The 24168-nt window shown below is 43.1% G+C and overlaps 1 protein-coding gene across 1 annotated transcript in view; it reads right to left on the bottom strand.

Annotated features, from left to right (window-relative positions):
* Positions 1-3981: 3981 nt before the first annotated feature.
* The window catches only part of RHOJ (ras homolog family member J), an 87454-nt gene continuing 67267 nt past the window's right edge, over positions 3982-24168 (bottom strand). Inside the window, exons 3-5 of the mRNA XM_011283255.4 lie at positions 19175-19339; positions 16748-16843; positions 3982-6168 (exon numbers count right to left, since the gene is read on the bottom strand). Of these exons, the coding sequence (XP_011281557.2) occupies positions 6022-6168; positions 16748-16843; positions 19175-19339 (408 nt within the window). The 3' untranslated portion in view covers positions 3982-6021. The remainder of the gene's footprint in view (positions 6169-16747; positions 16844-19174; positions 19340-24168) is intronic.

The raw sequence follows: 24168 nt of genomic DNA, 5'->3' as shown, positions 1-24168 counted from the left end.
CATTCTATAAGAAGCAGGTTGTAAGAAAGCCAAAGTTATTTCCCTTGTCTATCATTTCCCCTGTAGCGATCACATGGGGAGGCACATGGACTCTTTTCAGTTGGGATAAAATTCTGCTGAGATGGACTGAGCCAGTAATTACTGTTTACTCAGAGCAAAAAACAATTTAAGCCAGGCAATGAGAAGAATGCAGAATTCATTAACCTTCTTGCCCATGGCTCCTCTAGGAGAACAAAATCCGATTGCTTTCAAAAACTTGATTCAAAACATGGCAGGTGGCGGTAATTTTAGGTGTGTGTTTGTAAAGCTGCCCCAAACATACCATCGTGCCATGAAAGTATTACTGTTTTCTCCTGCAAAGAATTAACATAAAGTCTGAAGAAGACTAGTGTGTGCAGGGTTATTGGGAAGCTCAGGGAGCTAATGTGGCTTGTGGGTGAGACTCAGTTGTGGGCCTTGGGGACCATCTCCTCATATTGCCCCAGACCTCCTGTCCCCTAAAACACTGATCAGACCGTGTTCACCGAAGATAACTGCATATACCGAGAGGCTTGGAGAACATGGCTGAAAATACAACAAAATCACTCTGCCTATAGCAGCATGAAGCTCAAGGACACAACGAAATTACCGGGGTAGAACATGTTTAAAGCACAAATGCACAAAACAACTCCAGATTTTGACATAATATTCCCTGGGGAGAAAAAAAAAATAGATTGTGACCAAAGTTAATCATGTAGCTTTTATTTTAATCTCCTGTCATGGAAGTTAAAAGCCAAGAACGAGGGGTACCTGGGTGGCTTAGTTGGCTAAGCATCTGACTTCGGCTCAGGTCATGATCTTGAGGTTTGTGCGTTCGAGCCCCCGCATCAGGCTCTTTGCCGTCAGAATGGAAGCCCTTCGGATCCTCTGTCCTCCTCTCTCTGCCCCTCCCTCGCTTGTGCTATTTCTCTCTCTCTCTCTCAAAAATAACTAAACATTTAAGAAAACAAAGCCAAGAACTGTTGCTGAACTTACATCCTCGAATTCACAGATGAGCCAAACCCTCCTTGACCAATTCCTCCCCTAACCCACATGGATCTGCAGTGAACACCACCCAGCCTCTGATGCCTGAAGTGCCTCTGTCTAGAGCTCAGCACTTCATCTCATTTCTCGGCTTTGTTGACCACGGAGGCACCATGAATTGTTGCTTATCTCATGTGTTTGTGTTCCGTTATTGTCGTTTTGCATGTCAAATGCCATTGTTCCATTCGGAGATATTCCACTGAAGATGAATAAATGGCATTCCTACCAGTAACTGTCTTTCCAGATATCATTAAGTCACCCTTTTCAGGTTTTACGTCATGTTAGTGCTTCAGAAACTTTCAAGATAATTTCTTCACTCGTATTCCTCGGTAAGTTTCCCTTGACTGTCTGCTTGTGGATAGGCAACCGTGATGAACTGCCCGCATTCCTACTGAGGACCCAAAGAGCATTGGCCAGAATTTCATCATTTTTCATGAATGGTGAGGTGGAATTATCTAGAATTATCATATGATTAACCCTGTTGGCTGACTCTGGAATGCTCTTCACACGAACAGGCCTCCCTTCTTCCCTAGGCCTCTGGAGGCCCCGGGCAGAACTTTTCCACTCTCTGGGAGAATCGTCAGGTTGTGTGTCTTTGCCTTGTGTTTACTTTTAGTTTTCTCTCCATTCTCTAAATGTTTCCTTTTTAAAAGGACCTAACTTCCTTTGTAAGAAACTCGGTTTCCCCATCTTCTTTTTCCTTTTCTGTTTCTAACAGTTGTGGAAATGAAAATATTTTGTTGAGTTTCCTTATGTGTACTTGGGCAGCCTATTCAATGACTCTTAAGAGAATATCTGGTGACCTGTGGCCTTCACCTTTGAGAGAGAATGCACATTTTGCATTCTGGCATCTGATCATAGGGGCTGAAGACATAAATGGCTAGGTAATCATCTCCAGCATGGTGTCCATTTAAACATTCCTTTAAAGCAAAACCTCAATTTCTAATTTTCCATCACTTTGGTCTCCAGGATGAGTTTGCCTTTGTGAATGCAATACTGCATCTTTATAATGCTAATTTATTTTGAGGAGGGGAGGTGAGAGAACTCTTCAGAGAGAGAGAGAGAGGGAAGAGAGAGAACTGACTGAGCCACCCAGGTGCCCCAATACTGCATCTTTAAAGGTTTACCTCAAGTCCGATATTGTTTTTCTGAAGACTCTCTACTTTGCGAGGTTATTGCTCACAAGAATCTATACTCTAAATAATAACATTTTTGTTGGCCTCAAGTTTTGGGTTTAACTTTCTTTAATTTCTCCTAAAATTGTGAGCATGGTTGTGATTACTTCTTTACTACCATTTAAATATTATTTCCTTGGGGCGCCTGGGTGGCTCAGTCAGTTAAGCGGCCAACTTCGGCTCAGGTCATGATCTTGCGGTCTGTGAGTTCGAGCCCCGCGTCGGGCTCTGGGCTGACAGCTCGGAGCCTGGAGCCTGCTTCCGATTCTGTGTCTCCTTCTCTCTGATCCTCCCCTGTTCATGCTCTGTCTCTCTCTGTCTCAAAAATAAATAAAAACATTAAAAAAAAATTAAAAAAAATAAATATTATTTCCTTATTGATGGTTCTATGGCAATTGTGTATGGTTATATCCACTTTACCTGGCATTTCTCTTACAGACTAGAGATCTTCCAAGTGGCTCTTTGCACATCATGATCAGACATATTGTTATTGGAGTCTCAGGACCAAAATTTCCTTCCTGTCATATGTATATGAGTTATTTTTTGGATTTCCCAGTTTAGAGTTTCCTGGTTTAGGGTTGCTGTAGTTATTGCATTCAGTAATTCTTCTTTGAGTATAACTTTTCTTGGCAGAAATCAGCCCAGATTACTTACCGTGACATGCCTTTGACTTGTGTGTATCCTGTGTGTTTCCAAAATAGCCCAAGGAGTCCATTAATTCTACCAAGTAACCAACCATCTGATTGAAAAAAATATCTACCAAACTAGCTACTTGGTGAAGCCATTAGATTGAGATTACATTGTTGTATACTGTGCAGTTAAGTTGGGATACAGTATATTGTATACTGTGGATTCCAAGCATACTGTAGATCAAACTCTTGTCCCTAGGTTATTACTAGTGTGACAGATTATCTAATTTATAGGGCCTAAGTTATGCATTTGACATGTGGCTAACGTCTATAGAGTAAACAGATGCAACTCTGGTAATACACCTGCAAAACTACAACTTAACATCTGTGATTATGAATCACCTGTAGTGTGAGGTAAGCATACTCACCTGGGAAGCAGAATAGCTGAGGTCTGTTCCAGCTCTGCCATAACACACCTCTTTTGACCCATCTGGACTTGAGTTTCCTCATCTGTACAATGAGGGGGTTGGACTATATTTTCTGGGGTCTCGTTTAGTCTGAAAAGCTAAGACTTTACCCTCCAATGGAGATCGGCTGCCCCTTCTTGACTTTGGAAGATTGTGTAGACCATTAAAGGATCCTTCTTCAGACCCTTTTTTCAGATGTCTTCTTATCTTTGGCGTCAGGATATAGTTTTGTTTAATCTTAAGGCACGAAACACTTTTCAGTGAACTACCTTTTGCCTTGAAACAGGGAATACATGGTTAATTTGGTGGAATGACATTAACTCATTTAGGTTGCTTTGTTCTTTGTTATTTTATTTAATAATTAGCTCCTAAGCACCTAAGGGCTGGAGCCTCTCCACCCAGACACTAACGGTCTCTCTCCGGGTTCTCGTTCTAGAGGAGAGAATGATCTTCCCACTGTGGACAAGTTAATCTCTGTGTTCCAGTAGGGAGATGATGGCTTGGGCAACCATTTGCCTGTTGAATGCACACATCTGGAAAATCCTCCTTGGTGGAGCAAATATACAGCATTGGATTTTTCATCCACATCATTGAGAAGTGAGGAGTGGCCCCTTAGCAAGATGTAACTATGCAATCATGCAACAAAAGTGGCTAACAGCACTTCATTTATTACAGGACTAAATGCTCATTGTTGTTTGTAAAGAATGAATCCATAACCTCTGCAGGGTTATAGTTTATGCACGGTTGGTTTTCATTTACAGAGGCAGAAAGTCTTTGTCTTCTCTGTCAAGCTTTGACTTACAAAACTCCCGTTTTCTTTCAGTTTGGGGTGTGTGTGTGTGTGTGTGTGTTTAAGAAAACGTTTAGCAACTAGATGGGAGGGAAGAGAAATAGAACTTGCAATGTGGAAGAAGGGAAACACATTTCAGAAATTCTAAACAAACAAACAAGCAAAACCTAAACAACTGAGGGGGTGTCATGGAAAGTCCTAACGGAAAAGACCTACATCATATGCTTCTTTTTTATGTGCTTCCTCCAAGAGCAGAAGGGACTAGAAAGACTGGATTTTTCCAACAGAAGGAGTGTGAATGCAGAGATTCTTCTGCTGAAATTGGTGTCATTTGATGTTGCAAAGAGGCACTTGGCTTATGCAATTGAAATAAACAGTAAAGTGCCTACCTGGGTGTTTCCAGGGTAATTGTAAGCAAATAAGACTAATTAGGAGACTTTATAGTCTCTAATTAAAAGCTAGGAAAAAACTCACTCTGTGAAACAAGAACCCCAGGATGTTTGGAAGAAGCATATAGAAAGGGCACATAATTACTTTCTGGGGGCTTTTACTTCCCAAGACCGAAATTCCTGTTCTACAGAGCACATCATTTTGGAAGCAGGGGATAAACAGATCCAGAGCTGAGTATACACAGATCCATCCCCTAAATATACATTTGGGATAATGAGTGTAGGAAATAGGGAGAGGCAATATTTTTGTACCAGCTGTACTTGGAAAATGTCGTTTAAATAGAACTGGGAGCGTGCATGGGGTAAGCTGAGAAGCACTGCGGGTTGATGCAAGTGAAAAAATTGAGGCACTTTGCTTAACCTTTGGAGACTTTTAAACATTTGCTTTTTCGTGCCCTGTGGCCAGGTCTTTCTTTTAGATCAAGTTATCATTGGGCATGGGAGTAAGTGTGAATTCAAGGGAGGGAACAGGTCTGCCATGGGGAAGGGAGGGAGCAGGAAAGTTCACTTTGCTGAATAAAGAATATTTTCAAAGATTTTTAAAAGGTCCGTATATTCCCCCCCGGTCAGTTTGATTGAAAAGCGGAGAAACTACTTTCTTAAACACAGTTCATTTGTAGCTTGCCACAATATAAATATGGAAAAAAAAAAAATAACGCTACCCATCAGCGAAAGCATTTCCAGGGTGAATCTTTGGCAAAAATGTGGACCCACAACAATTCAACCGGGTTCAAAAATCTTGGCTTTGTAAATTTCCAAAAGTTTAAACATTTTCTTGTTTTCTTCTTACAGTCAGGCAGGCATTCAGAGGTACATATTGGTTCTAATAGCTTTGGTAGAAACAGGCTGAATATGGAAATGCATATAAAGTACATTGTCTTTAGGCTAACTTGGTATGGATTTGTAAGGCCTGAGTAAATTGGTATATTAGTAAACTTCTTAGAACAATACAAATAAATGCAAGACACATAGGGGGAACAACAGATTCAGGAGGGAGGGTTAGTATGGTATTCCCGTGTTTTGTAGAAGACACTGGGTAAGGCCACTAATATAGGAACCAAGTTCCTTTTTTTTTTTTTTTTTTTTTTTTTTTTTTTTTGGTGATGATTTTCCATCAGCTTCATGTTCATGGGTGGGGGTGGGGGTGGGATGCAAAATGCCACATGGTCTTTGTCTTTGTTTTCAGCATGGTCAGCAGCAGCACTGGCTGAAATCCGGGCTCTGCATTCTCCGATTTGGATGCTTCTGGCTGGTAGAGAGGACGGGCAGGTGGCTGACGAGTGTGCTGCTGTGCTCCTGGAGGGCGGGTGGGGGGGGGGGCGGGTGTTCCTGGCGTGCAAGGGCAAGCCTTCGTGCTTGCGAAGGGACTTCCTCTCTGGTCGTGCCCTCCTTCGTGGTTTGAGCTTGGTCTCACCCTTGGATGCGGGTGGAGGCCGGTCCCCAGCAGCCTCAGAGAACGGAACAGCAGCTGTGACACTCGCAGCAGCGTTTCTTCTTTTTCTTGGGGTGGAAAATGGTGAGGATTGCTTCATCAAAAACTGCTTTGAGACCTTTCTGAGTTAGGGCCGAGCACTCCAGGTAGCACTGCGCTCCGATCTTAAACACAAAAAGAGAGAAACGCGTGAGGGGGAAAGGAGAGAGAACAGCAGAGTGGTTTCAGCCCCCTGCCCTGCCAAGTGCTACCGCTCCTGGTCCCACAGACGGCCGGGGGTTGGGTTGGATTTTTTTTTTTTTTCTCTTTTACATTTCCATTTGCATCGGCTATTCTAATTTTTGTATTTTTTACTTTCTGGTATTAGCAATAAATGGCCATGGATTGCCTTTGGTAAGCAGCAAGTTCTGAAAGTGATCCGTGACCACTCATCCCGAATGTAAGAATACAACAAATGTACAAATTGAGAGAGGATTCAAAGCCAGTGATATGGTTTAAATATACTTTGTGAACAACAGGGCTACATGATGTTGTTTTTAGCACCCTTTCGTATGCATGCAGAATGTGTAAATCTGGTACAAGTGAAATGTATCTCCTTCTGTATGTGAGAAGGCAGTGTCAGCTTGGTTGGTAAAGCACATAGGAAGAGTGGGGGATGAGGTTTGCTAGGTCATTCTTCACTAATACGCACTGCCGATGAGGTCTCTCTCAGCAAGGTAATATCCAATTGATATTATTATTTGGTTTTAACATACTCATTTTTAAAATTTTTATTTATTTTTGAGAGAGACAGACAGAACACAAGCCGGGGAGGGCCAGACAGAGAGGGAGACACAGAATCCGAAGCAGGCTCCAGGCTCTGAGCTGCGAGCACAGAGTCTGACACGTGGCTCGAACCCACAAACCATGAGATCACGACCTAAGCTGAAGTCGGACGCTCAACCGACTGAGCCACCCAGGAGCCCCAGGTTTAACATACTCTAAAGGCATACTTTAAGGAGCTGAAAAACCCAAAACGTGTACAAATAAAAAGCATAAAATACATTTACTGACAAAGACACCCTCCTAGTTGGTATACATTCTATGTGTATTTAAGTGATTAAATATTTTGTTCTTGCTTAGGGCTTTATTTCAAAGCTGTTGATGATTTCATACTGTGGTGTATTTGGCAATCACAAAATCTCTTTGAGAAATACAGAAATTCAGTCCAGAACTATAGCTTCTTATTTAAAAAATAGCACGCCAGAGGGAGGCCTGCTTGGCTCAGTTGGTTAAATGTCCAACTCCTGACATCGGTTCAGGTCGTGATCTCCCCAGATGGGGCTCCGTGCTGAGTGCGGAGAACTGCTTGGGATTCTCTCTCTCCCTCTTCCTCTCTGCCCCTCTCCTGCCTGCTCTCTCTGTCTCTCAAAATAAATAAATAAACTTAAAAAAAAAAAAGAGAAAAACTGAAGAATGAAAGCAGATGCGGAAGAGGATAGTTGGAGGATGGTGAGCCCCTGGGAACCATAGCAGATACGTGACTAAATCAGGATAGCAAAATTACATGCCTATTCCAGTAGCTTATGTTAACAAGGGGGGCAGGGCTGGTGTCAGACCATAGGGAGAGGTGAGGAATGCAGTGAGCTGTGAAGCACACACCCCCTCTAGAGCTGGCAGTCTTACTCAGTTTTAGACCACTGTTGCCACGGTTCACTCACTGGTGCCCATCTCTGTATTTTTCAAGATGAGATGGACTTTTGAAAAAAAATTCTTTTTAATCTTTATTTATTTTTGAGATAGAGAGACAGAGTGCGAGCAGGGGAAGGGCAGAGAGGGGAGGGAGACACAGGATCCGAAGCGGGCTCCAGGCTCTGAGCTGTCAGCACAGAGCCCGACGTGGGGCTTGAACCCACGAAAGTGAGTTCGCGACCTGAGTCGAAGTTGCGCGATTAACCGACGGAACCACCCAGGTGCCCCAAGATGAGTTGGACTTTTGGATTTTTAGTTAATAATTACCAACTTAAAAAATGCTCTGTGGGCCAACCAAGGCAGGAATGTGGGATTTCTTTGTCAGCGACCAGTCGTCTTGCAACTTGTGGAATAAAGGAATTTGTGGTTTAGCTTAGGATAGAGTGGGAACAGCCCCAGAAGGTAAAATGAACTGTTTAAGGGCACCCAGCCAGAAAGCGGAAGAACTGGACTAGAATCTGGGTCTCTTGGTGTGTGTTCTTTTCTTTGTTCCGCGATGATCATCCTTATCCCTCAACTCTGCAGGAAGTTGCTCAAGTAGACGATTAGCCCACATACATGAAAACCACACATGAAGTAAAGTTTTTCTGGCTGTGTCCGGATATAATGCACTTTTTTCCCCCTATAAAGAATAGATACTGTATGAGCTAAAGGAAAATACCCAAAGAAAAGATGTTGGCTATTAAAAACCTATTTTGTGGGTTCATTTTAAGGTTTGCCCTTTGGATTAAAGAATGGCTTTTGGAATCATTAAAACTAGTTAGATGCAAAAGAGGGATGAAAAGTAGAGAACATTTTCTTAATAATGTCATGAAATATCTTACATTTTGGGATTGTGGCCAGTGCTTGATATGAACATGTGAAATGCACCTTACTCTAGTGAAGATGTCAACTGAATGGCTGCTTGCAACGTGCTAGTCCTTCTCTGTCATCCTGAAAAAATACGCAGAGCGTGCTGTGGGGCCGTCCTACCTGGAATACCTCCCCGCTAAGATCACGAGCCTCACTTGATCCTGGAAATCGTGGGAGACCTGGGCTCAGCTCACACATGGGGTTCTGGGCCCTCTGATCCTGCAAGATGGGCAGGGGCATTCCATCCCCCTCCCTCACCTCCCAGAGCGCAGCTGACAGCATGGCAGGGCTTGCCTTTTGAAGGTGGAGGAAGAGCCCACACTTGTCTGTCCTAGTTCAGATAAAAAGATATTTTGGAAGATAGTGAAACAGTAGATCAAGACATTATTGGGTAGCCGTGTTAATACAACATGGTTTTGGACTGATAGTCCCAGGAAAAGTAGCAAACAGGGTGTGATTTGGGAAGAATGTGTGAGAAACAGAACTCAGGTAAGAGGTGAGTGTTTCGTGGGGCGCCTGGGTGGCTCAGTAAGTTCAGTGTCCGACTCTTGGTTTCAGTTCAGGTCATGATCTCATAGTTTCGTGGGTTTGAGCCCCATGTCCGGTTCTGCGGTGGCAGCACGGAGTTTGCTTGGGATTCTCTCTCCTCTCTCTCTGCTTCTCCCCAGCTCACGGTGTCTCTCTCTCTCAAATAAATGAATAAACTTAAAGAAAAAAGAGGTGAGTTTTTGTTAACCATGTATCAGTGGTCTGAGGGTCAAAGAATTTGCAGAAGAAGGTACAGCCATGTTAGAGAAATTGCTAAAAAGAAACCACCTCATTTATGACCGCAACAATGTGAAATGGAAAACTGTCCCAAAGAAGCATGACTTCCCTTATAGTTTCATCTACCCCTTGGAACAAAGTGACCTACACAGCCAAATATTTAGAACAATCTGTAAGAACGCAGGATTTGTGGATCCTTGTTTAGATCCACGTTATCTGTGACGTGCTTTGCCAAAACGATTTATTTTCCAGAAAAAAAATAGAGACTGAGGAATGTAAACTGAGAGAACACTTTCCTAATAGCTTTATAATAGCTCAAATTTATCATCCCAAGGCTGGGAAATTTATCAGACGTGCACAGAAACATACAAGAGTCCGACAAGAAGAAATTAAACAAACCAACAGACAAACAAAACCCACGGTGACCAATCAAGTGAAAGAAAACCAACTACTTCTTCCAGGTTGTCTTTGTGGAGGTGGGACATGTTACAGAGTAAGATAGAGCATACCCTGAAGGAGTAAAGACCATGAAGTCTTCCCGGCTGTAGACGCACCTGAGAGGCACACAAATTTAACAACAATTAGAGTTTCCTGAGCAAACCTCAGGTGTCACTGGGTCACTAAATCGTTGTAAGAACTTCGCAAGGTAGGTCTGTCACCTCGTTTGCAGTTCAGAAAAGTGATGCTAGAGACGATAAGTTACTTCCGTAAGGTCATGCAACTGAAGAAGTGTCAGAGGTATGAATCTGTCCCCTGACCCAGAGTCTTAACACTCTGTGGGGATGACGCTAGCAAAAAAAAAAGAAATGTGTCCGAAAGAGTAAAACTAATGAACAAAAGAGACGTTGTTTTGGAGGCAGCGAAGGTGATAAGAGAGGAAAGAAAGAAAAAGTAAGCCATTTCCCTCTAAATGGAGAGGGGAGCAAATACTAATGGAATAAATACAGTAAGGTGGTATCTGAAGAACCAGCTAATAACAGAGAAGTTCTCTATTTCTTAAGAATTAGGAGAGGTACAGGCAACACGAAAGCCAAGAAAAAAAAAAAGGAACCTAGTGACTTGTGAGAGAAATTTTATCGTAACAAGTTGCTGAAAGAGGCAAAATGTTTCTAGGCTGAATGGATTTGCAGCTGACTTTTTTAAAAGACTGTAAGGCAGGGCGCCTGGGTGGCTCGGTCGGTTAAGCGTCCGACTTCGGCTCAGGTCATGATCTCACGGTCCGTGAGTTCGAGCCCCGCGTCGGGCTCTGTGCTGACAGCTCAGAGCCTGGAGCCTGTTTCAGATTCTGCGTCTCCCTCTCTCTCTGCCCCTCCCCTGTTCATGCTCTGTCTCTCTCTGTCTCAAAAATAAATAAAAGTTAAAAAAAATTTTTTTTTTTTAAATAAAAGACTGGGGCGCCTGGGTGGCGCAGTCGGTTAAGCGTCTGACTTCAGCCAGGTCACGATCTCGCGGTCCGTGAGTTCGAGCCCCGCGTCAGGCTCTGGGCTGATGGCTAGGAGCCTGGAGCCTGTTTCCGATTCTGTGTCTCCCTCTCTCTCTGCCCCTCCCCCGTTCATGCTCTGTCTCTCTCTGTCCCAAAAATAAATAAACGTTGAAAAAAAAAATTTAAAAAAAAAAAATAAAAGACTGTAAGGCAGAGATTGCCAAGTCAAGGGTGGATAGATAATGTAGTGCACCACTTCAGTGAAGGTTAGTATGGAGGGGTGGGGATTGTGAAAAACTGAAGGATACATCCCTTGTCTGAAAGACTTTAAACGTTGCAGTTGATGAGGAAATGCTAGCCTTGTGTTGCCAGAGCTTTTGGGGTGTGTGTGTGTGTGTGTGTGTGTGTATGTGTGTGTTTAAGAAGTCAGAAATGTGTATCTTTATGTAAAGTGTCCATTGTTCAGTGTTGCCCACTAAATCACATTAAAAACACACATGTGTGGGAATGCAAGCTGGTGCAGCCACTCTGGAAAACAGTATGGAGGTTCCTCAAAAAACTAGAAATAGAACTACCCTATGACCCAGCAATTGCACTAGTAGGTATTTACCCAAGGGATACAGGTATGCTGTTTCTAAGGGGCACATACACCCCAATGTTTATAGCAGCACCATCGACAATAGCCAAAGTATGGAAAGAGCCCAAATGTCCATCGATGGATGAATGGGTAAAGAAGATGGGGTATATATACACACAATGGAGTATTACTCGGCAATCAAAAAGAATTAGATTTTGCCATTTGCAACTACGTGGATGGAACTGGAGGGTATTATGCTAAGTGAAATTAGTTAGAGAAAGACAAAAATCATATGACTTCACTCGTATGAGGACTTTAAGAGACAAAACAGATGAACATAAGGGAAGGGAAACAAAAATAATCTAAAAACAGGGAGGGGGACAAAACAGAAGAGACTCATAAATATGGAGAACAAACTGAGGGTTACGGGAGGGGTTGTGGGAGGTGGGATGGGCTAAATGGGTAAGGGGCATTAAGGAATCTACTCCTGAAATCATTGTTGCACTAGATGCTAACTAATTTGGATATAAATTAAAAATAAAATAAAAAATAAAATAAAAAAAACTACACATGTGGACTGATCAAAGCATTTGTGGGTGACATTTGGTTCATCACTTGCCAATGTAGTCCCTATGCTTTTTAAAAAAAAATTATTTATTTATATTGAGAGAGAGAGAGAGACAGAGCGAGAGAACGAGCATGGGAGGGACAGAGAGACAGGGAGAGAGAGAATCCCAAGCAGGCTCCATGCTTCCAGTGCAGAGTCTAAGGCAGGGCTTGATCCCATGAACAGTGAGATCATGACCTGAGCTGAAATCAAGAGTTGGATGCTTAACTGACTGAGCCATCCAGGTGCCCCTGTACTCCCTATGCTTTAAAGGACGCCTTTTGCAGGTACTAATTTCTCTATTTGGAAGTTTTTCCTCCCTCGTCCCTAAGTTTGTCCCCCTGATAAACTTGCCTTTATCCCTCATACTTGGCTCAGATGTCAATTGCTTCAAGAAATTGTCTCTGAGTCCTCCTTCCCCGAATGTGTCCATCACTCCCCACTCTCTGCTACCTCAGTACTAAAAGTATTCTTGGGGCGCCTGCGTGGCTCAGTCAGTTAAGCGTCCGACTTCGGCTCAGGTCATGATCTCACGGTCCGTGAGTTTGAGCCCCGCGTCGGGCTCTGTGCTGACGGCTCAGAGCCTGGAGCCTGTTTCGGATTCTGTGTCTCCCTCTCTCTGTGACCCTCCCCTGTTCATGCTCTGTCTCTCTCTGTCTCAAAAATAAATAAACGTTAAAAAAAAAAAATTAAAAGTATTCATTCAGGTGACATGCCGTTGACTGCAGTCACCCTCTTCTTCTGGCCTAAGGGCCCCTTGAGGCAAGGAGCTGTCTCTCCTTCATTTCTGTGACCCAGAGCCCAGTCATGGAGTGACCAATTTTCAAAGACCGTGAGAGAAGGAAGAAACGGCCAGCACACAAAACAAGGAGGGTAATAGTGACTTTTGCAGTCTGTAGGCAGGAATGCAAGACTCCAGTTGATTAAGACGACTGAACATTGGGGCGCCTGGGTGGCTCAGTCGGTTAAGCTTCTGACTTCAGCTCAGGCCATGATCTCACAGTTTGTGAGTTCAAGCCTCACATCGGGCTCTGTGCTGACAGCTTGGAGACTGGAAACTGCTTCAGATTCTGTGTCTCCCTTTCTCTCTGCCCCTCCCCAACTCACTCTCTGCTTGTCTCTGTCTGTAAAGTACATAGACTTTTTTTTTTAAAGATGACTAAACATTGATTCCAGGATTTCTACAGTGATTTGGTTGCTTTAAAAAAAATTTTTAATGTTTATTTATTTTTTATTTATTTTTAATGTTTATTTATTTTTGAGAGAGAGAGAGAGACAAAGACAGAGACAGAGTATGAGCGGGGGAGAGGCAGAGAGAGAGGGAGACACAGGATCTGAAGCAGGCTCCAGGCTCAGCACAGAGCCTGACATGGGGCTCGAAATCACTGACCTCAGGATCATGACCTTGAGCCAGAGTCGGATGCTTAACCGACTGAGCCATCCAGGCACCCCAGCAATTTTGCCGCTTTAAACCCACTGGTGCATACATGTTACAAAGCCAGCAGGAAACGGGTACAAAGACAAAGAGTGAGAACAATCATAAGGAAGGCGCGGGGTGAAGAAGATAGCAGAAGAAGGCAAAAAAGAGGCCAAAGGCTGAAAAAAGGGAAAATGGCAAAGCGTTTTGTCAAGACATACCTTAGGAAGTCTGAACTTAGAAAATCATGGTCAGGTTGAATCAGATGGAATTGGGAAAGCGAATGCCCAGTGAATTATAATCTTAGAGCTCCAGTGCAGCAGGGTGGCTGGCGCATGTGAGGTGTTCAGTGAGTTATTGACAAGTGCGGCCAGTAGTAGTGTGGACATGCGCCCATGAGGAAGCTGGCTGGGGATGAACAAATGCAATAATGACAAGGAGAGGGAGGATAAAACAAGCAGAGGCGTAACGATGAATATTTATTACCAATGGATGCAAAAATATTTATGTAAATGTGGTAGACTTTTGACAAGTGTAAAGAATGGTAACTATGTATGGTATGAAAGTGGCCTTTGAAAATAAAACGCTCTTTGCGGCCAAAGAGAGATGATAGAAGAAAAATGCTCTGGAAATGGAAAGGTACTGACCCAAAGGAATTGAATATGAAAGACCTGAACTTGCAAAGCACTTGAACTACGGGGAGAAGATGCACATTAAAGTACAGGGCTTCAGTGTATAGAAAAGAAGCCCCAAGACTCCAGGTTTCTTTACAGACTACAGGAGGGAGCAGGGGAACATGTGGGTTAAAGCAGCGTCATACCCCAGCTCTGCTGCTTTCTAGCGGTGTGACCTCAGCCTCTCTGAGCCTCAGTTTCCTCTAGGAAAGTGGAAATAATAATAGACACACCTCGGGGGGTTGCTGTGAGAATTAATTAAGACATGGCATGTGAAGCGCTTGGCAGAAAGCCTGGCACACTGCAAACACTCCGTAAATGCTAGCTGTTATTATCAACTACTTGACAGGAAAGTCAGGGAGCAGAGAGACTTAAAGCATCTCTATAATTACATGAATTGTGATGAAACAAGTTAAACTCTTGCTTGGATTTCTTCTAAATTGGGTTTCATAAGCTAAACACGATTCTCTCCGTATCTGAGAGCAGTTGCTAGGAGAAACTGGCAAAAGGCACTAAAGTGGTGAACTCAGCCATTGTTCCTAAAATAAGTACGAGACGAGATGGGAGGCTTTGGAGTGACTTCTTTTCAGAGGGAGAAACAATTTCCTAAATGAGAAGTCAGGCTAGGACACTGACAACATGATGGTGGAGATAGGACGGAAGCAGGGGAAGCGGAAACCAAGTTCATGCAGAAAGCTGGTGCTGAGCCTCTGGGACCTGCTCGTGAAAAACGGATAGCTGGGAATCACATACGATTGTTTTCGTGGCTTGAGGTTTATGTACCTTTAGTGAGAGAAGTTAAGCTGAATGTTTGAGGAATAGGTAGAAGAACCTCCAGACACGCACCCATTTTACAGAAGGCAAGATAAATGGTTGGAGGAGACAGTTTACATCATGGTCAGGTACACAGCGGTGACATCCACAGATCTGGATTAGAGTTGCTTGTGTCATTATCAGCTGTGTGAATCCAACATTTTCATCTCCCTAAGACTCTGTTTCCTTGCCTGTATGATGAGACAAACACTGTCTGCTTCAGCGGGTTACCATGAGGCTGAAATGAGACAGAGCCTGTAAAGGGCTTAGTATCCCAAGAACTCGATGAATGGCTCATACTAGTAGTTGTAAAATGACATTCACAGAAGTAGGAAGTGTTGTCTCAAGTACTTGTGAAATATCCTCATGTATTGTGTCCATATAAACACAATTCTACTTAGTTCATTTCTATTCGAGTGTATCCCTTAGTTTTGGTGCCTATAAGAAAATTCCCAGAAGAGAAACACACACATTTTTATTTATGAAGAATTTGTACATAATATTTTTCTTGGCCAGTTTATTATTTTTTTTAATTTTTTTTTCAATGTTTATTTTTGGGACAGAGAGAGACAGAGCATGAACGGGAGAGGGGCAGAGAGAGAGGGAGACACAGAATCGGAAACAGGCTCCAGGCTCCGAGCCATCAGCCCAGAGCCTGACGCGGGGCTCGAACTCACGGACCGCGAGATCGTGACCTGGCTGAAGTCGGACGCTTAACCGACTGTGCCACCCAGGCGCCCCATTCTTGGCCAGTTTAAAAGGGTGACTCCTATTCTGCCCAGGGCACGCAGTTTTGCAGGGTTAGTTACTTTAGGAAGTAAAAGAGGGGCACCTGGGTGGCTCAGTCGGGTAAGAGTCCGACCTTCGGCTCAGGTCATGATCTCACAGTTTGTGAATCGAGCCTGATGCTGGGCTCTGGGCTCACAGTGCGGAGCCTGCTTTGGATTCTTGCCGTCTCCTCTCTCTCTCTCCCTCCCCTGCTTGCGCTTTTGCTCTCTCTCAGAAACAAATGAAAGAAACAAACAAAAAATAATACTGGTTTAAAAAAAAAGAAAGTAGAAGCAATTTCTGAAACTTCTAGTCTGGGTCTATGGGTTTGCGACTCTATCAATGAGGAAGTGACTCAGGTTATGGAAATATGATTTAAAAGCCTCCTCTTGCATAAAACACCTCCTCTAGTGTCCATTTTAGTGTCTGTTTTTGCACACATCTTGGTGGTCATTGGGAGACAAAGATTTGGTCTAAAAAAATTCCCCATCAAAATCACCATTCGTGTTAAGCTCTCAAGAATGCAGAAAGGTCTGTGATGACAGTTTCAGCTGTGAGTTAGTTGCTATTATCTGTCCTTAGCCACTTGGATTCTCCAACTAGTTATCTTCTTTCTGGTCCACGTGAGTGCTCTAGATGCTGTTTGTGAGATAATCCGGCCGCTCTAAGTGGCTTTTCATTATATGGTGAGAAATACTGAACAAATATAACTCTGCCAGATGCTAATCTAAGTTTTCCCCAAGAAAATCACTAAATACCTTTTATGGGGTCATTTAAATAAATTACATTGATAATAAGTAGTGAGATGAGTCCCTTTATTCACACTAAATACAGAACTGGATATTCTAAATGTTGCTAAATCAAATGACAAGTGCTTCAGGAGTTGAAATTCACTGTTTTTTTCTAAAAGAAAAACAGACAATGGTGGCTGGGAAGACGCCAACCAAATGGTCCCTTCCAGTGTCACTAGAACAGAGGGGACAGTATGAAGCAGACAGAGGATCCTTGAACACACTGCACTTTAAAGCAAAAGTCCACGTAGCTCACTCATTCCAAACCATGCACCAAATTCTTCCGTCAGCATATATTTCAAATTAAATCCAAATCTGACTGTACCGCTTTCGCAAGCTTCACACCGTGCTCGTAAGTGAGAGGTTTCTCTTTCATATACAGCAAACGGGCCAAGGTTTTGGGGTCATCGCGGAGATCAATCTGGCAAAACAAACAAACAAACAAACAAACAAACAAAACAAAAAAAAACCCACGCATGATAAACTTACTTATTTTTTCAGGCTAAGTAGATATTTCAAACGTGATATGGTAGAGATTCTCCCCACCACCACTTTACATCTATGAAGTTGCCGACTGACTTTTCTTTAAGGAGGTGCATACATACACATGCCCATATTACATCGAAAAAATAAAGGGATTTCTTTGTAAATGTCAACATCAGGTTTTCCATGTGCTTTCTTCTCCAAAAGCAATTCCCCCGGGGGCTAGACTCACTCTAATAATTCTGTGGTTGTTTCAGGCATTTTTGAAATTTCCTACTTATTTTTAGATCCCACTTACAGGATATTACAATGATTGATCAGTCTTATTACCTTGCAGTGATGCCTCATTTGATCCCAAATTATATTACTCATTTCTTAATAGTCTATTTCCTGGCTCTGAATACATCTTTGTCTTCACCCTCACGGGGATAAAGATTTGTCTCCTATGAGGATATTTTAAGGAATGTTGATGCAGACTTGGAAGGCATATCCTAAAGAGGAATTTCCAAAGGTCTACCTAAGGAATGAGCATTAATCTTTTCAGAGGTAGAACTACTTTGAAAATAGCCTGTATGTTGGGATTAGTTTTCATAATTCAATTAAATATTTTAGTTGCTTTACAATCTCACTGTGTTGGGGTGTCGGGTGGCTCGGTTGGCTAAGCATGTGACTTTGGCTCAGGTTGTGATCTCACGGTTTCTGAGTTCGAGCCCCACCTCGGGCTCTGCACGGACAGTGTGGAACCTGCTTGGGATTCTCTCTCTGCTCCTCCTCCACTCCCTCTCTGTCTCTCTCTCTCTCAAAATAAATAAATAAATAAACTTAAAAAGATCTCAATGTGTATGTGAACCTATGCACACATGAATGGGTGTAAATGTGACTTTTAAAGAAAAACCGAAATATTTATACATTAGAGTACCATTTATAAGCACATTGTTCTGCTTTAGCGATCTGTGGGTTTTTTCTTTTTGGTCTATTTATTTATTTAAAAAAATTTTTTTAAATTTATTTTGAGAGAGAGTACCTGCTCGTGGGGAAGGGGTAGAGAGGGGCAGAGAGAGAGGGAATCCCCATCAGGCTCCGTGCTGTCAGCACAGAGCCCAGTGTGGGGCTCGATCTGACCACGACCTGAGCCAAAACCAAGAGTTGGATGCTAAACCGACTGAGCCACCCTCGTGCCCCTCTTTTTTGGTCTTGATTGTCCAGTGTAGTGCCACCAATTATAAAAGAGGCGCAAATCGCTCAGAGAGGTTTATGTCCTGTCACATATTTTGGCAGCAGGGATCTGGGCTCTGTCAGTATGGTCAAACATCATCATCTGGAATTAGGGTAAAAGCCTGCTTTTAAACAATTCTCTTTCAGAGTAGAAGCATTAACTACACTCTGATTTTTGGATGTGTTAATCTTCTGTCCATATCTTCTCTAGGAAATGCTTTTACTATTTTTAAAAATTTCTCTTTTCAGTCAGAATATAAAAGGAGAAATAGAAAACAGGAACATATGAAACAGATAATAATAAAACCCTTCCATAGTATTACATTTCTGTGTCTTTGGATAGTAATTTAGCAAAGAACAAAATTCTTTCAAAATTATAAGAAGTAGGAACAATCTTGAACACATTTGTGCAATTGGCTTCCTGTTGGTAATTCAAATTATAGAACTTTATTAGCTTTCAAAACATTTTCAGGCCCTTTACAGCCACAGGTTTGTGTATCTAATACATCTGTTTTTAACTTCTTTCCTAAGATCCAAAAGACCAAGAGGTTTAAAGGGAACAGAGAAGAGTGAATTTCTGTCTTTCTCCAGTGGTGTTATGGAGCTCCTGGAGTAATGTGCCCATTTGGACTTTTGGGGTCACTTTGACATCCGTACCTATTCTGTGACTTTCAAACAATTGTAGATTTCAGATATATAAAAAAAAAAGATTAGGTAATTAGCGCGATCGACACCCGCACCTCGTTCCTCTGGCTCAGGACTGGAGAAGGGTGTCTACTTCAAAAAGTACTTTGTTACTTAAAAATAAAGAGCAGAGGGATTAATTTTTAAAGATCACATCAAAACCTCCTCTTCGTGTAAATAGCTCTATTGTTCTTTCGACCACGAGCTAAATAATCATGCAGGTCTTAGGCACGGCTGCTTCTGGGGTTGATACATCAGACACACTCTTCCCTAGTGTTGGTGAAATAGGCTGTTCCAGAGAAGCCTGGTCTTCCCTTTTTTGCTGCCCTCCTGCCCTGCCCACCACACCTTGCCATCACCCGCCTCTAACCTGGGTCCCTATGAGGACGTAAGGCACGTGAGGCATGTGGTCCTTCAGCTCCGGGACCCATTCCTCCTGGACGTTGTGGTAAGAGGCAGGATTTACGACAGAGAAGCAGATCAAAAACACATCTGTGTTGGGGTAGGAGAGCGGCCTCAGCTGGTTGTAGTCCTCCTGCAGGTAGAGCAAAGAGTTTGTACAGACTCGGGAAGGCGGGCCCTACGTGCTTCAGTGTTCTGGGCAAGACTCCACCACAGCTCCCCGTGACCTGCTCCTGCTCCCGCCCTGGGATCTGGTGGTTCCCTATAGGCATTGCTAGAAATAAAGGAGCCATCAGTCAGAAAAACACCTTTTTGCTGTGTATAGAGATTGTAAATAGCACCCCCTCCCCCCCCCCATAGTTTCAAAATTAAAATTTATTTATTTTGTGAGAGAGAGAATGCACACGCTCATGTGCGTGTCCACCAGCGGGGGATGAGAGAAGGATAGAGAGAGAGAAGGAGAGAAGAGTGAGAAGGAGAGAGAGAATCCCAAGCAGGCTCCATGCTGTCAGGCCAGAGCCTGACATGGTCTCAAACTCACAAACTGTGAGATCATGACCTGAGCCAAATCAAGAGTTAGATGCTTAACTGACTGAGCCACTCAGGTGCCCCGTAAATATCTTCCATTTAGGAAAAACTTAGGAAGCAATTTTTTAAGGAGCTTTAGTGAGATAATTTACATACTATAAAGTTCACCCATTTAATGTGTATAATTCAATAAGGATTATTACAGTTCCCCGTCGCATTGTGCTGTATTGAATGGAGTTGTGTTGTATTGAATGTGGATTTATTTTTTTTTTTAATTTTTTTTCCACGTTTTTATTTATTTTTGGGACAGAGAGAGACAGAGCATGAACGGGGGAGGGGCAGAGAGAGAGGGAGACACAGAATCGGAAACAGGCTCCAGGCTCCAAGCCATCAGCCCAGAGCCCGACGCGGGGCTCGAACTCACGCACTGCGAGATCGTGACCTGGCTGAAGTCGGACGCTTAACCGACTGCGCCACCCAGGCGCCCCTTGAATGTGGATTTAAATTAGTGCGCAATCGGCTAAGGCACAGCAGTTCTCTTCTTACACAATTTTTAAAAATTCCATGCAAATTTAATTTAGAATAAGCTAGCTGTAAATGTAAAGCAAAGAGTTGCTGCCAAATCAGACGGCACAATTTTGTAGAAATATATTGGGTGAGGGTTGAGAGTTCAGAATTCAGGGTTTCCTGTGAAGTCTACCTAGAGGCCATAGCATGGCCTAAATAATAAAATACCAGATTGATTCTTTCCCCAGGTTTCAAACCAGAATATGTTCTGGTTGGAGAGTTCTGGCTTATGTAGGTTGTTTATGTATATGCTGTCAGAGCAGAAGAAGATAAAGACAAAGTAAAACATTGGAACATCTCACCTTTGGGAAAGTGTCAGCAAGTAACTTTCACAGTATGTGAAATGTTCTAGGAGGTTCCGAGGTAAATCTGCTATTTCAATATAACGTTTATATTTTTGTAGAATTTAGTAACACATAAGCCAAAAGTAATGTTATGTGTGTGTATACTTGATATTACATAAGTATACACTACGTATACATACATATCTGCACACACCACAATATGACATACTTGTCACACACGCCATGGATCGTTCATATATATATATGCACACTACGTACATACATAGGGCAACCAAATCTGTATGTTCACACTTACCACATACACATAGGCATGTGCAACATAGCGATTCATTTACTAGGGTCCTGACTCCTCTTCTTAACATGAAAAAACATTATTAGACTCATATATGCTCATTGCAATTCAAATATGTAATCTCTAATAGTTTTTCCTCTCTTCCTAGAGGAAGCCATGGTTTAACCGTATCCTTTTGAATATTTTATATTTATTTACATATGTAACAGACGTGTTCATTTTAAAAAAGATAAATTGATTACATAGTTCATATTGTTGTATCCTTTGATTATATGTGTGTGTATATATATATATATATATATATATATATATATAAAATGTTTATTTATTTTTGAGGGAGAGTGAGAAAGAGAGTGTGAGCAGGGGAGGGTCAGAGAGAGAGAGGGAGACACAGAATCTGAAGCAGGTTCCAGGCTCTGAGCTGTCAGCAGAGCCCGACACAGGACTCGAACCCACAAACCATGAGATCATGACCTGATCATGGTTCTGAGCCACCGGGCGCCCCTTGTGTCCCTTGATTTTTTTAACCTTAATAGGTCATGGATATTTAAAAATATCAACCTTGCTATCTTTCTACTGAGTCTCATGATGCCTTTATAAAAAGGGAGTACACATATATATGTACACGTGTGACTAGAAGGAAGTCCTTTAGTGGGTTATGTGGCATCTCTGGTCAATGAGCATGTGCTGATCTCTGATTCTGTTTAGATACTCCAAGTACCCAGCCCACAGGGAATCAGTACACATGGCCGCAGCCATCACTCTTGCTAACACTACTAAAACCTAAGCAGAGGTGTTTATTTACTTATTTATTTTTAATATTTATTTATTTTTGAGAGAGAGACAGAGTGCAAATGGGGGAGAGGCAGAGAGGGAGACCCAGAATCTGAAGCAGGCTCCAGGCTCTGAGCTGTCAGCACAGAGCCCGATGTGGGACTCGAACTCATGAACCTCGAGATCCTAATGTGAACCGAAGTCGGACGCTTAACCGATTGAGCCACCCCGCCGCTCCTAAGCAAAGATTTTTAGTCACCCAAACAAAATGCAGCATAAGATGGCAAGGATGCCGAAAAATCCAAGTCCTAGAAAATAAACTAAAAGAATATAAAAAAATCACGGATCGTGGCTCATTTATCACTTTTCTATTAAAGCAAATAAGTAGGAGCTGGGTGCATTGCTGAATAAACACTGGTCACAGTGGACAGCTGGGCCCGGCCTACTGGCTGCATAGCAGCTGAATTGTGCCCGTGCGTGTGTGTCGTGTATGTGGTGGTGGTGATGGGGGGGGGAGGGGGTGGTGACAGGGCAGTGGGGAAGTGGACAGCTCATTTCTTGTCACTCTCCCCTTCTCTTTACCCAACGAGCCCTGTAACCAAAACTTCTGGCCCCTGGTCTCTGCACTGCTTTCCTTACTCTCTGGGGCTTTCTGTTAGAGGGGAGCTGTGAGGCTGACAAGCTAAGAACTCTCCTTCCCAGGCCACAATCTACAGCTGCTCATGGTACCCCACCTGCCCTTTGCCACTTCATCTTCCCATCTGGATTGTGATAAATGGAGCAGGGACCATCCTGGTTTTTGTTTGTTTTGTTTATTTTTTTCCTCATGCCCTACTTCTACTCTGTCCACAGCGAACATTCCATAAATGCCGTTGACTGATTGGATGACACCAGGTTCTCCGCAGTGAATTGCCAACGAACACATGGCTTTTCTGTGGGGCATTTATTGCAGGGTTTTCTTTAGAATCACCTGGGGAGCTTTAAGACCATCCTGACACCCTGCTGCCTCTCTCCCCACACTCCGGGACCAATTAAATCACGATTTGTGGAGAGTGGGCCTGGGTAGCTGGGCATTCTGATATAATTGGTTGGAACTGGCATGGAGTTGAGAACAAATGATTTGCATTATCTTTATCTTCGTCACTGAGGATGGATCAAGGGCTTATTACGAAGGGCCAGGCATTGTTTCAGGCACTTACGTGTCTTGAATCCTCACTAGCACCGGAGACATGGCAGCATCAACATTCATATTTCAGAGAAGAGGAACGTAAGTTCAGAGAAGTTCGGTAGTGAACGAATGTCTCAGAGCTATTAAATACTGGGATGGGCTCTTTAGCCCGAATCCAGCTCCAGCTCTTCATTATGACCCCATTATTTGTTTCAGCTCAGAATGTTAAGCAGCAGATTAAGCATTTTTTTTTGAAAATTCAGTTATCTGGATATCTTAATACGGATATATATCTTGACCTAGGAATCTAAGAAATGTTGGACCTTCGGATATAGGATCTATTTCATGGCCTGCACTTGCTAGAAATTACCAGCAGATGGCAGCAGACACTGTATATTTAAACCCTCAACGCCAACCAACAAAATTGCGTGTTCAGAAGGGTCACTACTGGATCAGGTAGGAACAAATAACTGGTGGTCTGAAAGGATCCTGTTTATCTGATTTTTTACCCAGAAGCCATCAAAGGAATTCCGCTTACATTCTGGAAAAGTTAGGAAGACCAGGGTTTGCCTGTGGGACTGTGGGTGGGCACGGGAGAGGAGTTTGGGTGTTTTTGATCATTTACCCTCCTGGCAGGGTAGCCAAGGCCCTCAGCTGAGTGACTTCTGACCTTCGCCTTTAGTGGGCTTTATCTTGCTCTGTGTTCTGGATATCTCTCCTGTGGAAAGCTTGGTCCAGCTGTGTAACTCTGGGGTGCCAGGGTGGCTTAGTTGGTTGAGCATCGACTTTGGCTCAGGTCGTGATCTCACCGGTCATGAGTTCGAGCCCCACATCAGGCTCTGCACTGACCGCTCAGAGCCTGGAGCCTGCTTCAGAGTCTATGTCTACTCAATTTATTTGGAAGTGAGACAGGTGACATTTCTCTTGCTCTTGGTTAGCTCTGTGATAACAGAATACCAGAGAGTATTTAGTTGACTGAATTGGAGAAATACAGATGAGGGCTGCAAGAGGTTTTAGAGATCAGTCAGTGCAGTGGCTCCCAAAGTGTGGCCCCTGACCAGCAGCCTTGGCCTGGGAGCTTGTGAGCAACGCACATTCTCAGGCCTTCCCCAGCCCTCCCGAAGCCAAGGCCCTGGGGATCGCCTGCACCGTATGTGGTGCAACAAATTGTCCGGGTGACGCTCTTGCAGCTCAAGTTTCAGAACTGCAGCTTATCATTCCTTCCCTCTCAGCTGATTTTGTGGTTTAAGAAGTGAAACTCTAGACAGATTGAGTGATTTAATCAGGGCTACAGAGCAAACACACCTTTGAAGGAGGTTCACACCTGG

Source organism: Felis catus, chromosome B3 (genome assembly GCF_018350175.1).
Source record: "Felis catus isolate Fca126 chromosome B3, F.catus_Fca126_mat1.0, whole genome shotgun sequence".
Lineage (NCBI taxonomy): Eukaryota > Metazoa > Chordata > Mammalia > Carnivora > Felidae > Felis > Felis catus.
This window is presented reverse-complemented; position numbering and strand designations above follow the sequence as displayed.